At 44.0% G+C, this 21361-nt stretch overlaps 1 protein-coding gene across 1 annotated transcript in view; it reads right to left on the bottom strand.

Annotated features, from left to right (window-relative positions):
• Positions 1–5819: 5819 nt before the first annotated feature.
• Positions 5820–21361, bottom strand: part of LOC137535078 (zinc finger protein 585A-like) — a 32703-nt gene continuing 17161 nt past the window's right edge. The window contains exon 10 of the mRNA XM_068256863.1: positions 5820–8011. Coding sequence (XP_068112964.1) covers positions 5895–8011 — 2117 coding nt within the window. The 3' untranslated portion in view covers positions 5820–5894. The remainder of the gene's footprint in view (positions 8012–21361) is intronic.

Raw genomic sequence — 21361 nt, 5'->3', positions numbered from 1 at the left:
GGTTGTAGTATATGCCCACACTATTCAGCCAATCACAATGCTTTATGCTGTAGAGGGTGCTGTGATTGGAGAACTGTTCCCTATGAGGTTTCCTGCTGGGTCCCCTAAACTAGAATAGCGCCCTTTTCTGTTTCTCTCATCAGGTCTCCTCTGTTCAGGATATTTAATGCTTTAATAAATCAATTTACTGAAAAGCATGAAAGAGTCCTCGGGATTCTGTGTAAAGATGCTTCCATCCATGTGCACTTTGTAAAGAATAAAAGAAACATTGTAAAACACTGAAGGTCATCACATTTCCCACACTCAGTGCATTAATAGAGCTTCTCACCGGTAATGATAGAGGGATAAGTGAAACTGAACAAGCCTGTTATTGGCTGCTGCTCTCAATCCTCCCTACTTCCGGCTATGTCAGGTATATGGAGCGCAGTGTGCAGCAGCCACTAACAGGCAAGGCCAGGTTCACTGAAGGAAAGACCACACTTACCTTCGGTAAAGTCTTTTCCAGTAGTCCAGGGGACAGCACCCCTCCTCTGAGACTTGTCTCCCTCCCACTTCTGGACAGGAAGCTATTCATAAAATAAATTTGCATAATGGACAGCAGACATAAATACAAGCCACTCACAGATGTTCTCCAGTAAATAAAAAAGATGACCCGGACTCACCGTACTGTGCTTGCATAATTTATTTTCTTAATAGATCCCACATAGGGTGGGAAGTAGGGGTGCTGTCCCCTGGACTACTGGAAAAGACTTTACCGAAGGTAAGTGTGGTCTTTCCCAGAACGTCCTTGGGACAGCACCCCTCCTCTGAGACGATGAACAAGATGAATAACTAGGGTGGGACTACTGCCTGTAGAACTTTTCTACCAAAAGACAGATCACCACTTGTCAAAAGATTAAGTCTATAATGTTTTACAAAAGTGTTTTGGCTGGACCAGGTAGCCGCTCTGCAAATCTGCTCGATGGAAGCCCCAGCCCTCTCTGCCCAGGATGTCGAGACACTTCTTGTAGAGTGAGCCTTGACAGATGTTGGTACAGTCTTCCCTTGCGACTGATAGGCTGTGGAAATAGCTTGTCTTATCCATCTGGCAATAGTAGTTTTAGATACACGTAAACCTCTATTTTTTCCTCCAAAAAGTATGAATAGAGCATCCGATCTTCTCCAAGTTTTGGATCTATCCAGATAATGAAGCAAAGATCTCCTGACATCCAGGCAATGTAGACGCTTCTCTTTATCGTTTGACTGATTTTCACAAAAGGAGGGAAGAAAGATTTCTTGAGTTCTGTGAAACTTTGAAACTACCTTAGGAAGAAAGGCTATATCTGGGCGGAGAGTAACCTTATCATCCGTGACAATACAGTAGGGTGGCCTAATTGATAAAGCTTGCAATTCGCCTACCCTTCTGGCCGACGTAATTGCTATGAGAAATGCTATTTTTAAAGACAACATTCTTTCGGAGATTTGATCCAGAGGTTCAAACGGGGGATCACACATAGCCTGTAATACAATATTCAAATCCCAAGTAGGGGTTTTTGGCCTAACTACAGGTCGTAGCCTTTTCAGGGCCTGGAAAAAACGCACAAAGAATTCTTCCTGAGCCAACTTTCGCTGTAAAAAAACACTAATTGCTGCCGTTTGTACTTTCAAAGTACTAATACTTAAGCCCTTTCTAAATCCTGACTGCAGGAATTCCAATACTGCAGTGGATGAATGGATGTCCATCTTTTTATCCCTGCACCACTCATTGTATATTCTCCAGGCTTTCTGATATATAACTCTAGTGACCTTCTTGCGACTCTGAATTAAGGTCTCCGAAAGACTATCCGAGAAACCCTTTGCCTTTAAGATGTTCCACTCAGGTTCCATGCAGATAGATGCATCTGCTGTAGGTTCGGATGGAACGCTGGACCCTGCTGGAGTAAATCCGGACGTTGAGGCAACATCAATGGAGCATCTGCTGTTAAGCTCTGTAAAAGACTGAACCAAGGTCTCTTTGGCCAAAAGGGAACTATCAGAATTACTCGTGCCTTGTCCTGGCAAATTTTGCTGAGAACTCTCGATATCTGGGATAGCGGGGGGGAAGGCATACATCTGCTCGGACCCCCAATTCAGCGAGAAAGCGTCTATTGCCCATGGTTTGTCCTGAGGGTACAGAGAGCAGAACTTTGGACATTTTGCGTTTATTTTTCTTGCAAACAGGTCCACCGATGCTTGAGTCCATGTTGAACTGACGGTCTGAAACACTTCCAGATTCAAGGACCATTCGTCCTGCCTCAACACAGATCTGCTTAGATAATCCGCTAGATGGTTGCTTGTACCTTTCAGATGCACTGCTCTGATGGATTTCAGATTGGCCTCGGACCAGTGAAGGATTCTGGACGCCTGTTTTTATAATAGTTGGCTTCTCGTTCCTCCCTGCCGGTTGATATACGCTACTACGCTGTTGTTGTCTGTGCGTATCAGAACATGACACTGACTAATGTGACTGCTGAAATGTTGTAAACCCTTCCATACAGCCTGTAACTCCTTGCTGTTTGATGATCTTCCCTTCATCAGATTTGACCAAGGACCCTGTGCTGGAAGATCGTCCACATGAGCTCCCCACCCCCAGGAGCTGGCATCCGTTGTCAGAGTCTTTTGTGTTGGAAAGCACCATAGTCGACCTTGTGACAGTCTTACAGGATCTTGCCACCACCTGAGAGATGCTTTCACTGAGTATGGAATTAATACTTTCCTCTCTAGAGAAGCAATGTGCTTGTTCCAATTTCTGAGAATCCATTTTTGAAGAATTCTGGAATGTAACTGACCCCATTAAACTGCTGGAAAGGAGGAGGTTAGTAGTCCTAGGACTGACATGGCTTTCCTCAACGTGATCGAACCCATTGCCTGAAAAGAGATCACAGTATTTAGAATAGCAGATATCTTTCTGTGAGGTAGGTATACTTTTTCATCCACAGTTGAAATAGTCAACCCCAAAAATTCCATAGATTGCCTGGGCTCAATGGAAGACTTGGACCAGTTAATTAGCCACCCTAGAGACTGCAGAAAGTCGAGGGAAAGATTTACCTGTGCTCTTACAGAATCTGCTGAGTCACCCCAAAATAATAAATCATCTAAGTAGGCTAAAACATTTACTGACTTAGTTCTCAACACTGCTAATACTTCAGACATAAGTTTTGTGAAAAGCCACGGGGTCGAGGACAGGCCAAAAGGTAATGCGTTAAATTGGAAGTGTCTTACCTCTCCCTGAACGCAGGTGGCAAATCTCAGGAACTGTTGTGATATCAGATTTATCGGGATATGCAAATAAGCGTCTTTCAAGTCTAGTGATGCCAGGAAACAGTTCTTTTGCAACAGATTTACTACTGATTTGATGTTGTCCATTCTGAATTTTCTGTACCTTACGGCCTTGTTCAATATTTTTAGGTTGAGAATAAATCGAAACTCCCCCTTAGGCTTTTTTACCAGAAATATCGGGGAATAATACCCCAGTCCTCTTTGACATGCTGGAACTTCCCTGATTACTCTTTTTTGTAGCAATGCTGAAATTTCCTTTTGTAGGGCCTCTCTCTGTACTCGAGACTTCTGTTCCTGATTTATCCAGAATCTTAGCGGAGGTGGGGATTTGAACTCTATGGTATAACCTTCTAACACAATTGTCTCCATCCATTGATTGTGAGGGAGGAGGTGACGCCACAGCTCGTAGAAGTGGGATAACCTTCCTCCCACTGGTAGCCTGGCGTCATTGTTTACTTTGTTTTGGATTTTGGGCAAAGTTAGACCTGCCTCTTTGTGGTTTATTGGGTCCCCATCTCCTTCTAGAGGAGGTTTTAGGGTCTGGATCTGGTTTATTAGGGGGGGCGAAAGGAACGCCTAGATTGAAAGGGCCTCCTCTTCGCGGGAAAAAATTTCTTTGCATACGCAGTTCTTTCTAGAGTTTGCTCTAATTTAAAACCGAAAAGGAATTCTCCTTCACATGGTAAACTTAACTTAACATAACTTAGAACGGGAAGAGCTATCCCCCTGCCAGGTTTTCACCCATACCCCACGCCTGGCTGAATTAACCAGGGCCGTGGTTCTGGCTGTTAGCTTTACCGTATCATCCGCCGCATCAGTGAGATAATTGGTGGCATTGAACAACCTAGGGAAGTCTTTAAGAATCTCTTCTCTAGGGACTCCAGCAGCTATCTTATCCTGGGTTTATGCTAGCCAGGTTCTTAAGGACCTACCCACTGCCGTAGAGGCTACTGAGGGTTTAAATGTTAGGGAAGAAGACTCCCAAGCCCTTCTTAAGAGATTGTCAGTCTTTTTATCAATGGGATCCTTTAAGTTCCCAAAATTTTCAAACTGTAAATCTGTCTTCTTTGATACCCTCGAAATAGATGGATCGAGCTTGGGAGAATTACCCCAGAATTTTTGGTCTTCCGCAGAAAACGGGTATCTACGAGATAAGGAACGGGGCCAAAAGGCCCTCTTCACCGGATCATCCCACTCCTTCCTAATCATATCTTTTAAAGAGGAGTGGACTGGAATGAAACAAGTCTGGGGGTCTGACAAGCTCTCGTACATTTGATCCAAGGGTGTCAAAGGTTTCTTTTCAATAGTGATTCCCATGGCAATATGCATATCAGACAATGATTCTTTCATAAGTTCTGGCGAAAAAGCAAATTTCTGATGCGTATCGGATTTATCAACGGTATCCTCAGCGGATATTTCTTCAAAGGAGGAAATTTCTCCCTCTTCAGAAATTTCCGATTCTAACTCCTCACCCCTCTTTCTTTTTGAACTGAGGGGAGGAAGTGGAACTGCCCGCACAGAGATATCAGTAATAGAGGGGGGCCCCTGAACCTGAATATCGCTATCCTGAGGCACTGAAGTGGTTGAAGCAGAAGCAGAAGCTGAAGCAGAAGCAGCAGCAGCAGAAGTAGAGGCTATAGCTGAGTCTTTTATATCCTTTATAGCAGAAGACATCTCTGAACGCATTCACCCCATTAAATCCTTGAAAACAACTGGCAATTCGTCTTTAACAATTTTGTCGGTACAATATTGACATAATTTCCTGGAGGTAGGAGCTGATGAAGATATACGGTTACTACAAATAACACATCGTCTTTCTTTGGAGGTTGATGCATGTCTACTCTGAGTGGACTGAGAAGATGACTTGTCTTTATCTTTATCACTCTTGTCAGATTTAGCAGGTTTGGGCTAAAAATATCAAACAGAAAAGTCATCAGTCCCCTCAGTGTAAACCAACAGCAGTGTCCGCAAAAGACCATACATTTGCTCACCAGAGAGGGTTCAGGGCCAGACTCTGCAGATTGCAGATTAGAAAGGCCTGCGGCGTCCTCCATGGTCACCAGCAGCATTGAGACCATAAACAAATTTTGGGCTTAAAAACCCTACCCTCACCTCCAGCTCCTCCTCCTTGATGATTCTCAGCTGGTCCGCATTTCTCCGCATCAGCTTCTCCAATCACCGCCGCGGCCTGCACTCAGCGCCGGTCACGTGATCTCCGTCATGTGGGACGCCTGCACATGACATCACTGCGCCTGCACCGGAACTTCCAGAAAGCGCTCTGCCGTCCATAAATCTTCCGGATTCCGTGGAGAAGCCTCCCATACGCTGGACGCGCGGCACACTGAGTCCCCTGCTCAGCCCGATTTGCCTGCTCCACCGCTGCACCTGACATGGGAGCATAGAGACCTCCACACCGCTTCCGTCCGGGACAGGAAAAACAACTGGAGAACATCTGTGAGTGGCTTGTATTTATGTCTGCTGTCCATTATGCAAATTTATTTTATTAATAGCTTCCTGTCCAGAAGTGGGAGGGAGACAAGTCTCAGAGGAGGGGTGCTGTCCCAAGGACGTTCTGGGAAAAGCTGTTTCACTGATCCTTACTTCTCACCAGTGTGAGCTCTCTCATGTATGGTAAGAGCTGATTTCTGTGCAAAACATTTCCCACACTCAGCACATGAATATGGCTTCTCACCAGTGTGAGTTCTCTCATGTTTGAGCAGATCTGATTTCTGTACAAAACATTTCCCACACTCAGTGCATGAATACGGTTTCTCACCAGTGTGAGTTCTCTCATGTGAGATAAGGTGTGATTTATGCCCAAAACATTTCCCACACTCAGCACATGAATACGGTTTCTCACCAGTGTGAGTTCTCTGATGTGAGACAAGGAGTGATTTATGCCCAAAACATTTCCCACACTCAGCACATGAATACGGTTTCTCACCGGTGTGCGTTCTCTCATGTGAGACAAGGAGTGATTTATGCCCAAAACATTTCCCACACTCAGCACATGAATATGGCTTCTCACCAGTGTGAGTTCTCTCATGTGAGACAAGGAGTGATTTACGCCCAAAACATTTCCCACACCCAGCACATGAATATGGCTTCTCACCAGTGTGAGTTCTCTCATGTTTCAGCAGATCTGATTTCTGTACAAAACATTTCCCACACTCAGTGCATGAATACGGTTTCTCACCAGTGTGAGTTCTCTCATGTGAGATAAGGTGTGATTTATGCCCAAAACATTTCCCACACTCAGCACATGAATACGGTTTCTCACCAGTGTGCGTTCTCTCATGTGAGACAAGGAGTGATTTATGCCCAAAACATTTTCCACACTCAGCACATGAATACGGTTTCTCACCAGTGTGCGTTCTCTCATGTGAGACAAGGAGTGATTTATGCCCAAAACATTTTCCACACTCAGCACATGAATACGGTTTCTCACCAGTGTGAGTTCTCTCATGTCTGACAAGGTGTGCTTTATTCCTAAAATATTTCCCACACTCAGAACATGAATATGAATATGGCTTCTCGCCAGTGTGAGTTCTCTCATGTCTGACAAGGTGTAATTTTTGCCCAAAACATTTCCCACACTCAGCACATGAAAACGGTTTCTCACCAGTGTGAGTTCTCTCATGTCTGACAAGGTGTGCTTTATTCCTAAAATATTTCCCACAATTAGCACATGAATATGGTTTCTCCCCAGTGTGAGTTCTCTCATGTAAGACAAGGCTTCCTTTAGCTGTAAACCAGTTCCCACACTCAGCACATGAATATGGTTTCTCACCAGTGTGAGTTCTCTCATGTTTGACAAGTTGTGATGTTTGCCTAAAACATTTCCCACACTCAGCACATGAATATGGCTTCTCACCAGTGTGAGTTCTCTCATGTAAGACAAGGTGTGCTTTATTCCTAAAACATTTCCCACACTCAGCACATGAAAAAGGCTTCTCACCATTGTGAGATCTCAAATGCCTGACAAGGTTTACTTTAGCTCCAAAACATTTCCCACACTCAGCACATGAATATGGCTTCTCACCAGTGTGAGTTCTCTCATGTTTCAGCAGATCTGATTTCTGCACAAAACATTTCCCACATTCAGCACATGAATATGGCTTCTCACCAGTGTGAGTTTTCTTATGTTTGACAAGGTTTCTTTTATCTCCAAAACATTTCCCACACTCAGCACATGAATACGGTTTCTCACCAGTGTGAGATCTTTCATGTGAGACAAGTTGTGATTTTTGCCTAAAACATTTCCCACACTCAGCACATGAATACGGTTTCTCACCAGTGTGAGATCTTTCATGTGAAATAAGTTGTGATTTTTGCCTAAAACATTTCTCACACTTATCACATGAAAAGGGCTTCTCACCATTGTGAGATCTCTCATGTCTGACAAGGTTTACTTTAGCTCCAAAACATTTCCCACACTCAGCACATGAATAGGGCTTCTTACACATGTGAGATCTCTCATGACTGACCAGATGTGACTTCTGAATAAAACATTTCCCACAGGTGGAACAGGAATAAGACCCTCCAGCAGGGGGAGAGCTCTGCTGGGTATGAGACACTCCAGGATTAGACAGGTGAGGGGAGACTGGGGGAATATTTGGAGGACCCTCTTGTCTAATGACATCATCATCCATTGTACAGTCTGTGGATACAGAGAGTCGAGTCTCTGAGAGGTTCCTGATGCCGGGACTCCGTCCTGCAAATAGAGAAACATCATCACTTCCTGTTAGAGAATTCTGAGGGGAGGAATAATTATCATTAGGGATAGTCAATGGGATGCTGATAATTCCAAGTTGATGCAAAGTTTATGCAGATTGGAGATGGAGCAAATGCAGCAGCTGCATCTGATAAGAAACATACAATTTGCATAAGACCATGTTGACATTCACAAAGTTTTCCGCATGATATTTACACATGCAGAAAAGTGCAAAAATAATGCAAAAATGTTAAAATTTTTAAATACGAAAAACTAAATTCACATAAAAAAGGGGCACATTATTTATACCTTAGCTACTGATTTTTTTATCACCTGCAAGTGCCTGGTGATCATTTTCTGCTTCCCAATAAAGTAAATGGAGTCTAGAGCCTTTAGCGCTGTGTTTGCTGGACTTTAAAACATTTATTTTGACTATTTTTTTCCCGCATCTTTGACAACGGTTTCCACATTTTTTTTACCGCCATCTACTCGTATGCGGAAAACACGCGGAAATTGTTTTGTGAATGCAGAAAAAATGCAGAAATTACCGCTGGTGGTAATTTTGCGGTAAAAAAAAAAATGGACTTAAAGTTTTATACTTGTGACAGGCCTATATGTACATATAGCAAGAAATCTGTGCTATGTTTGTAGAGCAATGTGGATTCATTCAGGCCACGCCCACAGTGGTGCGCAGGGGTGTAACGGCCACTTTGACATGCGGCTTACTGCACTGCAAGGCACCACCTAACCCACATTTACAGTGCGGCGGTAGCATTGTGGTATAACCAGCTGCGCTATGGTAATGCACTGCATGCAGTACATTACTGCTAAACGGGTGTCTTAAAAGACATCCGAAGCGAAAATAAATTATGAAATAAATTATTGTATATCTCTTCCTTCTCCTAAAAATGACTTAAGATATTCCACAGTTTTATTTTATGTTTAAATCTACTTTTTAAGTTTTAACTGTTTTATTGTTTTTGCTCAATGACACATTCATTGAAGTGTCATTATAGTTTAGTCATTTCCTGTCTGAGTCAGGACTGAGTCAGCCACTTACATACCTGATATTTAACTCTTTCAAGCAGATAAAGATAAAAAGAAACACAGCATAGTTATTAGTGTGCTTGGCACTGTACATACCCATGTCTACCTCATCATGTCACACGTCACTTCGGATATCCTTTAACAGATACAGTGAAGCATACTTTCATAGACTGTATATTTCACTGTATGTGACATAGCACCTCCGTTATGTGCAGTACGACTTTTTTGTTCCATTGCATTGTCTTCCTGTTATATAGGGAACGCAATACAACGTCCCACTGTGACCGCGGCCTTACACATTCTTATCACCATTGTGAATTCGTGTCACTCATATGTCCCTTGTAAATGTAACTTTCTCTCTCTTATCACAAATTGTGCCAATAAATACATTGTGAAGTCAGTGGCACCATTTGGTTCGGGCCGTGACCAAGTGCTGGAGCACCCCGATCCTCTCCCTCTCTTCCCGCCATTAGAATCTTTAGCTCACCCGGTTGACATTAGGAGGCTGCCTGTCTGACTAGTGAGGAGAGAGAATCAGGCAGTAATTAGGACATTACTCACTTTGCCAGGCAGTCAGTGTGAGACAGGTAAGTTACGTTGGAACTTGCTGTGGAGAGTGTGGGACATCCTGACTGCTAGGGGGCGCTGCTCGTGTAAATGGATGTTGCACACAGTAATGAAGGGAAGGGAGCCTCTGATCTGCAGAGATATCTCTCTGGCCAGACGTGACCTGAGGTCTGCTCTCCCTGCCACTTGTCTTCCTCTCCTTCATTTTTCTCTTAACCCTTAAAGGACACCTTAAGCAAGATGCATAAGGAGGCTGAAAAAGCTGAGCCTGTTTGGCTCTGTGCTACCGTGCAGGCATTAGCAGTCTGAGGCTACACAGTGCAGCCATGCACCCAGCTTGTCAGTCTGCTTTGCGGGGGAGGGGGGGCAGCGCTGGAATGGCAAGGCAGAGAGGTGAAGGGAGACAAGGGAAGCATCTAGGGGATCCAGATACTTCCATCTACTTAAATAACTACCCAAATTCATCACTGTTTTCCCTTCAGGTTAAACACCTAAACACTCTTCCTGTTGCCTTATTTTAACTAAACACCAGGGGTGTAACTACACTGGGCCAGCCCCCCTTCTCCCAACCTACATAATGGGGGTGGTTTGTGTGCTGGGCTTGGGATCAAGGGGGGGACATCATGTATAGCAGCAGCAGAGCTAAACAGACCCCTTTTCATTTCCTCTTCAGTTTGCAAGTGCCGTGCAGCCAGCCAATCACCATGCAGGTTCAGTCACATGTTGCTTGGCAACTGGCTGGCTGCGCTCCTGTTGCACACTGAAGAGGAAGTGAAGGAAACTTTATTGTCGACAGAAGTAGGTAATGTATACTGCTCCACTGCAGCTCTGCATTATGCACAGGATCAGGGTACCGTTCCCGAGCCACTACCATGCTGGGGTTATTGTTACGCATCTGAAGCTCCACCCCCCAGCTCCCAGGCCACTCCCCCACTGGGGTTATTGCTACATATCTTAAGCTCCACCCCCAGCTCCCGGGCCCCTCCCAAGCAGGGGTTATTGTTACGCACCAGTTTAAAACTCAAATGTTCACCATAAATGTTAGAGTACAAATCTTGTAGAGTTAAAACTGCAATGTAAACCTCAGATTTAGTGATGCAGGAATATGCAGGTGCTAGGGTTAATAACTCACTAACTTGCCCATAAACCATTACACGTCTGAAGCTCCGCCTACCTCCCCAGGAAAAAGGTTGTGGCATTTTCTGCCCGAAGAGTGCCAAAGAACTGTGGCCACCCCCATCTGAGTTGCCACAGTCACAGCTAGTTAAGTCTGAGGGGAAATAGAGAAGCAAAAAAGGACAACTCATTAGGTAGCTGCAACACCTATAGCTCTGCACCGGTGGTATTATGGTACTGGGATGGCAGAGAGTGGTCTTAACCACCACCCTTCTTCCTATTATTATTAACTAGATTTATATGGCGCCAACATATTATGCAGCACTGTACAATAAATAAGGTTACAGACATTGATAATGGGAGTGACAGTCAACAGACAATAAGCAATAAGGTAGGTACACAATTCCATATCATACACTGGAGTAATAGTCTCAGTAATTCAGGTTCACGTTACTCTGTGAGCAGAGTGCACAGATACACAAGGAGGGAGGGCCCAGCAAGGCTTACAATCTAAAGGGAGGGGGTGGTAACATGATAGGAGAGGGCTGAGTGGAAATGACCTTGTTGTGATGTCATATTGTGGAGAATTGCTGGTGAATTCTGGTAAATTGGATTCCATTGCTTTACCCAGGCCCGGATTTACATCAGAGGAGCCTGAAGGCACAGATGTCCTGACACCCCAGACTTCCTCCTCCATGTACCTACAAACCCCCACTTCTTCCTCTATGAACCTAGAAACCTGAGCCCAGCTGTCACTTCTCCCTTACTTCCCTTGCCCATCATAGGTAGCTACAAGCGTCTCTTAGCATTAGGAAGCCAGATGTACCCTCCCCACAATGGAATGCCGAGAGCTATAGCGAGTAACCTCTCAGGACTCTGCACAGGGAAGGAGGGAGGCACTAGGGGAGGGGAGTGAGTCACCCCTTCCATCTGCAGGCTTCCTGTAGGCATGCGCCTACAGTGCCTTATGGTAAATCCAGCCATGGCTTTACCCTGAAACTGACATCCTTTAAACACGAGCTGACGTCAGCTGTGAACTGACTAGCAGCATTGCTTATATACACAGCCTGAGCAAATGTAATCAGGATGCATACCTATGAAATAGCCACCTGGGGATTTGAGCGCAGGGTAAAGCCGATATATCCGATATATAGCTCACCCTGCTCCTGCACAACTCCCGGCGGTGTTAATTACTATTTCCCCTCCAGGTTGCCGTGGAGAGTGGGGGAATGATGTAATTCGGCTTACTGCTATTGCTGACGGCCGAATTACATTGTTTTAATAGTAATTTGAGCTTGGTAATAATTACATCCTATGGTAGCACCAGCTGCACCTAAATCTCCTGTGCTGATCAGGATGGTCCATACAGCTGAGTGACTTACTATATCAGCAGAGGGGGTGGTCTCTACAAGCCTCATGCATATCAATCAGGATTGTAGGGCTAACAAACTGCTAGAAGTACACATAACCTCCTCACTGCAATATCAGCTTTTTGAAGAGGCTATATCTTTTTCCTTATGAATATCTGTAACATTGCCCAATGCAGTCCCTACAGCATGTAACCTAAAATCACATACTTTTATGTTATTTATCTCATTCAGCTTCCCTGTAATCGGTTGTAGCCACACCCAGCTCAAGTCGAATATACATCTTTCCATTGGTGCCCAGAGGTGCCCCAGATCTTCCAAAACCCGAGCAATGCCCCTGTGTGATGTTACCAAACTCTTAATTTATAGGAGCTGCGGGGTAGAGGAAATATCCATTTATGTCATAGAGAGCCAAAACCACTAATATGTATTATGCTCGATTTAAATACAGTGCTGCCCATGATTATTCATACCCCTGGCAAATTTTGACTTAAAGTTACTTTTTTTCAACCAGCATGTAATTTTTTTTGACGAGAAATGACATAGGTGTCTCCCAAAAGATAATAAGACGATGTACAAGAGGTATTATCGTGGGAAAAAATAATTCTTAGTTTTTATTTACATTTAAGCAAAATGTGTCCAGTCCAAAATTATTCATACCCGTCACAAACTGTCACAGTTTGTGGGAAAATGTAAAGCTCTATACCATTCCAAATAGTCCAAGCTGTTCTAAAGCATCCTAATTACCGTGATTAATTGGGAACAGCTGTTTTAATCAACTCAACAAATAAAAATCAGTAGCTCTCTGAAACTGGTTTGTGGACAGTCATGGCTAAGACAAAGGAGCTTAGTGAGGACCTGTGGCTGCGCATTGTGGCTGCTCACAAGTCAGAAAAGGGCTAAAAGGCCATTTCTAAATGTTTTCAAGTTTCAGTGGCTACAGTGCAAAGTATTATTAAAAATACAAGATGTTCTGCACTGTGGAGAATCTCAGAGGACGTTGTTGGAAGCCAAAAGTGACACCTGTGCTGGCCAGGAGGACAGTGAGAGAGGTGATAAAGAATCCAAGGATCGCCACCAAGGTCATTCTGGTGAATCTGGGCTCTGCTGGTGGCAATGTCTCAGGGCAGACAATCCAGCCAATGGACCAGTTAACCTAATCCCAGTAAACGGTAGGGCTACTTGATACAGTGGCTTGCAAAAGTATTTGGCCCCTTTGAAGTTTTCCACCTTTTTGTCATATTACTGCTACAAACATGAATCAATTTTATTGGAATTCCATGTGAAAGACGAATACAAAGTGGTGTACATGTTAGAAGTGGAACGGAAATCATACATGATTCCAAACATTTTTTTACAAATAAATAACTGCAAAGTGGGGTGTGCGTAATTATTTAGCCCCCTTTGGTCTGAGTGCAGTCAGTTGCTCATAGACATTGCCTGATGAGTGCTAATGACTAAATAGAGTGCACCTGTGTGTAATCTAATGTCAGTACAAATACAGCTGCTCTGTGAGGGCCTCAGAGGTTGTCTAAGCGAATATTGGGAGCAACAACACCATGAAGTCCAAAGAACACACCAGATAGGTCAGGGATAAAGTTATTGAGAAATGTAAAGCAGGCTTAGGCTACAAAAAGGATTTCCAAAGCCTTGAATATCCCACGGAGCACTGTTCAAGCGATCATTTAGAAATGGAAGGAGTATGGCACAACTGTAAACCTACTAAGACTAGGCCGTTCACCTAAACTCACAGCCGAACAAGGAGAGCGCTGATCAGAAATGCAGTCAAAAGGCCCATGGTTACTCTGGATGAGCTGAAGAGATCTACAGCTCAGGCGGGGGAATCTGTCCACAGGACAACTATTAGTCGTGCACTGCGCAAAGTTGGCATTTATGGAAGAGTGTCAAGAAGAAAGTCATTGTTAACAGAAAAGCATAAGAAGTCCCATTTGCAGTTTGCCACAAGCTATGTGGGGGACACAGCAAACATGTGGAAGAAGGTGCTCTGGTCATATGAGACCAAAATGGAACTTTTTGGCCAAAATGCAAAACGCTATGTGTGGCGGCAAACTAACACTGCACATCACTCTGAACACACCATCCCCACTGTCAAATATGGTGGTGGCAGCATCATGCTCAGGGGGTGCATCTCTTCAGCAGGGACAGGGAAGCAGGTCAGAGTTGATTGGAAAATGGATAGAGCCAAATACAGGGCAATCTTGGAAGAAAACCTCTTGGAGCCTGCAACAGACTTGAGACTGGGGCAGAGGTTCACCTTCCAGCAGGACAACGACACTAAACATAAAGCCAGGGCAACAATGGAATGGTTTAAAACAAGACATAGCTATGTGTTAGAATGGCCCAGTCAAAGTCCAGATCTAAATCCAATGGAGAATCTGTGGCAAGATCTGAAAACTGCTGTTTACAAACTCTGTCCGTCTAATCTGACTGAGCTGGAGCTGTTTTGCAATGAAGAATGGGCAAGGATTTCAGTCTCTAGATGTGCAAAGCTGGTAGAGACATACCCTAAAAGACTGGCAGCTGTAATTGCAGCAAAAGGTGGTTCTACAAAGTATTGACTCAGGGGGCTGAATAATTACACACACCCCACTTTGCAGTTATTTATTTGTAAAAAATGTTTGGAATTATGTATGATTTTTGTTCCACTTCTCAAGTGTACACCAATTTGTATTGGTCTTTCACGTGGAATTCCAATAAAATTGATTTATGTTTGTGGCAGTAATGTGACAAAATGTGGAAAACTTTAAGGGGGCAGAATACTTTTGCAAGCCACTGTATATAATTTTAAAATCAATATCGTGATCTGTGGCAAGATGATTTCCTAATCGTCAAAGTCGCCATTTTTTCATGCGTAATATTTTAAGCATGCAGGCTTTTTACACGTACGATTTTAAGCGCTCCATGCATAGAATTATTTGTGTTGGCTGCACGGCGAGTTTCCTCCCTCCGGCCGGAAGGAGTCAGAGCGGTAGTGAGTAGTGTAATGCAGCCAGCACATTGCTTGTGGAGGAGAAGGATCTGCACATCAGGCACTCCTGTCTCCTGTGGTCACACAGTGTACTGTATGCTCGCTGCCCAGGATCTGTTATCTCTCCACTGTACTGTCGAGCAAACAACTTGGATCACCACCACTGCCCTGTAAGTGGCCACTGCCCAGGATCTGCTGTGGTACTCAGCTTTGCATTTATTAATAGCTGCTATTTGTTTTGATAAATTTACAATGCAGAAACATTTATAAACATGACAGAAAATGACATCATACTATCAATTTGGTAGGATGATGTCATTTTCTGTAAATGCATGTTTGTAAATGTTAGTGTACATTGGGAATTTAATGTTAAAGCTCGATTTGAAGAAAATCGTGGACCAAAAAAATCTAAATTGCAATTTTTGCCAGAAAAAAAAAACGCAATTCAATTGTTTCCTAAAATCATGCAGGCCTAGTAAATGGCACCATGAAAAAGAGCAATACTTGAGGATTCTCAACGACGACATCAGGCAGTCTGCAGAGAAACTTGGCCTTGGGTATCAGTGGACATTTCAGCATGACAATGACCCAAAACACACAGCAAAAGTGGTGAAGAAATGGTTAGCAGACAACAAAATTAATGTTTTGTAGTGGCCCAGACAGAGTCCTGACTTGAATCCAATTGAGAATCGGTGGAGGGAGCTAAAGATCAGGGTGATGGCAAGAAGACCCTCCAACCTGAAAGATTTTGAGCTCATTACTAAAGATGAATGGGCAAAAATATCTGTGGAGACATGCAAAAAGCTGGTCTGCAATTATAGGAAGTGTTTGATTGCTGAAATAGCCAATAAAGGCTTTTCTATTGATTATTGAGGAGCGTATGAATAATTTTGGACTGGACACTTTTTGCTCAAATGTAAATAAAAGCTGATAATTTTTTTCCCACGATGATGCCTCTTGTACATCATCTCATTATCTTTTGGGAGACACCTATGTCATTTCCCGTCAAAACATTATTTGCTGGTTAACTAAAAGTAACTTTATGGCAAAATTTGCCAGGGGTATGAATAATTATGGGAAGCACTGTACATACATACTGTATTTACTCCTATATATATGTAGTATAGCCATATCTCTCCTTATTATAGGCTGCGTTCAATAGATAATTTCCGTCATGTCCGATATTACTTTCCAACGTAACTCACCCCTACTGTGACCAATCTGTGTACAGTAATGTACAGTGACCATTATCAGCTTATTACAGGCTGGTAACACTATGGGTCCTTTTACACTTGCTCTCAGTTATAACTGAAAGACAGTTGGGCACCATGGCAGCGTAGTGGTTAGCGCTCTTGCCTTGCAGCACTGGGTCCCTGGTTCAAATCCCAGCCAGGTCAACAACTTGAAGGAGTTTGTATGTTCTCCCTGTGTCTGCATAGGTTTCCCCCGGGCACTCCAGTTTCCTCCCACATTCAGCCCTAGATTATGATACATACACTACACCATACATACATATGAGTATGGTAGAGATTAGATTGTGAGCCCCTCTGAGGGACAGTTAAGTGACAAGACAATATACTCTGTAGAGCGCTGCAGAGGATGACGGCACTATATAAATACTTAATAATAATAGAGAGACAACTGATTTTCAAAGTAATGTCCATGTTTCCCCTATGGCTCAGTTCACAGTTAATGTAATTACAGCTACATGAGAAGATTTAATGACTCTCAGAGTGTGAAAGTCCTCACCTGGGAGTTGAGTCACTGAGGGCTCATTCACACTAGAGGCGTTTTTCTCTTTTAAGCGCTGGCGATTTTTCAAAATCACCCTGAAAGCGCTTACACCATGAATCTCTATGAGAGAGTTCACATCTAAACGGATTGTTTCCGATCCGCTCAGAAAAGCGGTGCATGGGCCATTTTTGAGGCGATTTTGCCTCAATGGAAGGTATAGGAAAAACGCAAAATGCTCACAAAATCGCTTTGCGCAGTTATTGCATTCATGTTTTTAGAATAAAGACATTGTATTTATTAATTTCCGGATCAAAAAGTTCACTTCCTGACGTCAGGAAGTGAAATAACGCAATTGCTCTGCAAAAGCGCTTAGAAAAAGCACCAGTTAGTCTTACCGGTAACGGTGTTTCTGTTCAGCAGCTGGTACACCCTCTGGAGGAATGGCTCCGCCCAGTCCTGGGGAAACACAGAAGTAAAGTATAAAAAGCTCCCACCCTCCCCTAATCCCCAGTGTATATAAAGTAAAAAAGCCCGAACACCAGGAAAAAAGGGGAGTAGCGACGCACCTCCAAGTGACCCACTAATAAACAGACATAGGTACAAGGAAATGCGACAGAATAGGGTTGGGTAGTAGACGGTGTACCAGCTGCTGAACAGAAACACCGTTACCGGTAAGACTAAGGGCCCGTTCAGATCAGAAATGCGGATGGCTATGCGTGCGGAACGCGTGCGGACCGCAACGCGTACGAACGCATGGCCATCCGCGTTTGTGTGCGTTGTGTGGCTGATCCCATCACTGAAAAGTGAATGGGACAGCCACGCGTTTTTGCAAAATCTGCGTGCAGCATGCGTTCCCGGACCGCACAGGTCCGGAACGCATGCAGTGTGAACATCAGACATTGCACTCTATGCAATGTCTGATGTCGTGCGTTTTGGCCACCTGCACGCGTTTCCAAAACGCGGCTGGAAACGCGTGCAGTGTGAACGGGCCCTAACTGGTGCTTTCTCATATTCATCAGCTGGTACACCCTCTGGAGGGATACCAAAGTAAATACCCACCTAGGGAGGGACTACAGCCTGAAGCACTTTCCTGCCAAACGACAAATCCTGCTGAGACAGAACGTCCACTCTATAATGTTTGATGAAAGTGGAAGAACTCGCCCAAGTTGCCGCCTGACATATCTGCTGGACTGTAGCGCCTGCTCTCTCTGCCCATGACGTAGACATTGATCGGGTGGAGTGTGCCTTTATGTTGGATGGTGGAGTGGAGTCTGAAGTCTTATAAGCGAGAGAAATAGCCTCACAAAACCACCTAGCAATAGTTTGTTTTGAAGCTTGCTGACCTTTATTCTTCCCCTTAAATAATATAAATAAATGTGATGATCTTCTAAACTCTCTAGTCCTGGCTAGATATGATAGAAGGGCCCTCCTGATGTCTAAGCAATGGAATTCTTGTTCTTTTGTACAAGAAGGATTATCACAGAACGAAGGAAGGACTATATTCTGGGATCTGTGGAAATCTGAGGAGACCTTGGGCAAATAATTTGGATCTAGACGTAATACAATTTTATCTGGAAAAACAGTCAAAAAAGGATCCTTAATCGAAAGGGCCTGAAGATCGCCCAACCTTCTAGCCGAAGTAATGGCGACCAAAAAAGCTACTTTCAGCGTCAAAAAATTTAGCTCAATATCATCTAGAGGCTCAAAGGGCGCTCTGGTTAGGGCGTTTAGAACTAGGGATAAATCCCATTGAGGAATAACCTTCTGTTTAATAGGAGTGGATCTTTGAACTGCCCGGAAAAAATCTTTAACTAATTTTTCCTGTGCTAATGGTCTGTCCAACAAAATTGACAAGGCTGAACATTGGACTTTCAAGGTACTTAAGGCTAGATTCATCTCTAGACCTTCCTGCAAGAAGTCAAGAACAGCCCCAATGTTACTTTGAACTCGATCATGTGTCGTACACCAGGACGTGTATGTCCTCCAAACTTTCCGATAAATTTTTTGAGTGACCGGTTTTCTACACTTTAATAAAGTGTCAATAGTTTTATCAGAGACTCCCTTATTCCTCAAAATCACCCTCTCAGGGTCCAGGCTGCCAGACAGAATAACTCTGGCTTGGGGTGGAAAAGCGGCCCCTGACGTAGAAGGTCTGGCCTGATCGGAAGATTCAGAGGAGATCGGACAGACAACCTTAGCAGAGTGGAAAACCAGTTCCTCTTGGGCCACATAGGAGCTATGAGTATTAGTTCTACTTTTTCCCTTTGAATCTTGTCTAGAACATGTGGAATCAATTTTAGAGGTGGATAGGCGTATCCCAGCTTGAAACTCCAAGGGATTGACAGAGCATCCAACCCCAGAGAACTCGGATTTCTGTGAAGCGAATAAAACCGAAGAACCTTGGCATTCGCTGGAGATGCGAAGAGGTCGATTTCTGGAAGTCCCAGTTGTTCCGTGATCTCCAGAAAGACCTCCTGATTTAATTCCCATTCGGAATGATCGATCTCGTGGCGGCTCAAAAAGTCCGCCTCGAGATTGAGCGACCCCTTTACGTGAATCGCCTCTAACGACCGAAGGTTGGCCTCTGCCCAGAAAAAAATTTCCGTCGCCAGGAGGGACAGACTCGGAGACCTGGTCCCTCCTTGTTTGTTGAGGTAAGCTACTGTAGAAGTGTTGTCTGAAAAGACCAGGACATGATTGAACTGGATCCTGTCCTGAAACATCATTAGTGATTCCTTCACCGCTGCGAGTTCCCTGAAGTTGGAAGATCTTCTGGCTACTGTTTTGGACCATCTCCCCTGGCAATGCTGACCCATTGACGTGGCCCCCCAACCCCAGGCGCTGGCATCCGTGAATATTTTCATAGGGGACTCCTGCCTCCAGACTCTGCCCTGAGTTAGGTTGTTTGATTGCAACCACCAGTGAACACTTCTCTTCACCTGTGCTGGTATGCAAACCTGAGAGTCCAAGGACTCCTGATTCTTGTCCCATACTCCCAACACCCAATTTTGAAGAGTTCGGGAGTGAAAGTGTGCCCAAGTTACGGCAGGAATGGAGGCTGTCATGAGACCCAACACTCTCATTCCTTCTCTTATCGAAATTTCCTGGAGTAAGAGCAGCTGTCTGACACCATTTTGTAGTTTTTCCACCTTCTCTGTGGTTAAAAAAACTCTCTTGTCTATAGAATTGATTGCGTACCCCAAAAATACAATCGACTGGGAAGGCACTAGGTTTGATTTGGGGTAATTTATAATCCATCCCATCTGGGACAGAACCTGAATGACTGAATTTGTATGTATCTTTAGGTCCTGTTCCGTCTTGGCAAAAATGAGCAGGTCGTCCAAGTAGGGAATAATATTTATTCCCTGATTTCTTATCACTTTCATTACCTCCGCCAGAACTTTGGTAAATATACGTGGAGCTGACGCTATCCCGAAGGGAAGAGCCTGAAATTGGTAGTGACACGTCCGATCCCTCATTCGAATCGCAAACCTTAGAAATTTTTGATAAGACTTGGCGATTGGAACGTGGAGATATGCGTCCTGCAAATCTATTGACGCAAAAAATTCCTGCCCCTGTAGGGCTGCCCTGACCGAAAAAATGTTTTCCATTTTGAACTTTTTGTAAACTAAAAAGGGGTTTAATGACTTCAGGTTCAGTATGAACCTGAATTCCCCGTTGGTTTTGTTCACCAAAAAAACATGGGAGTAGTAACCCTTGAATTCCTGAGTTTTCGGAACTGGTACTATCACATCCTTTGAAATTAATTTTTGTATTTCCGTCAGCAGACCCTGTGCTTTGCCTGGGTCTTTTGGAAATTTGTTCACAAAGATTCTGGGGGGAGGGGTAACCGAAAATTGTGGACGATACCCGTCTCTTATGATTCTTAGAATAAAGGGATCCGGATTGATTTTTTCCCCAGTGGGACAAAAAATAACGAAGTCTCCCCCCCACAGGCAGATTGTCATTTATTCTTAGGCTCGCCCGGTTTTGCGAGAGCAAAACCCCCCCCCGGCCCCTACCGGCCGGAGAAGACCACCTTCTTTGTTGAGAAGGCTGTTTGGACCGTTCCTGAGACGGTTTTTTGAATAAATTCGGCTTGGTGGAACGAAAGGTTTTATGTTTAATAGGGAATTGTTTTCCCTTTTCTGCTGACCTTGAGAGTATATTGTCTAATTCCTTACCAAATAAGAGATTACCCTCAAAAGGAACTGCACACAGCCTATTTTTAGAGGTTAAATCTCCATCCCAAGTTTTGAGCCAAAGGGCTCTGCGGGCCGAATTGACCAATGCAGTAGTACGTGCAGAAATGCGCACAATTTCTACTGCTGCATCAGCCAAGAAAGCGACGGCTTTTAACACTACAGGTAGAGATTTAACATAAGAGTTAAGGTCAGATCCAGTTTTAACATGGGAAATTAGGTTATCCATCCATACACGTAAATTTCGAGAAATGCAAGTAGAAGCAACACCAGGAATAAAGGCAAATGAAGCAGATTCCCAGGCCTTTTTTAACAGTAAATCAATTTT

This window comes from Hyperolius riggenbachi, chromosome 10, assembly GCF_040937935.1.
Source record: "Hyperolius riggenbachi isolate aHypRig1 chromosome 10, aHypRig1.pri, whole genome shotgun sequence".
Lineage (NCBI taxonomy): Eukaryota > Metazoa > Chordata > Amphibia > Anura > Hyperoliidae > Hyperolius > Hyperolius riggenbachi.
This window is presented reverse-complemented; position numbering and strand designations above follow the sequence as displayed.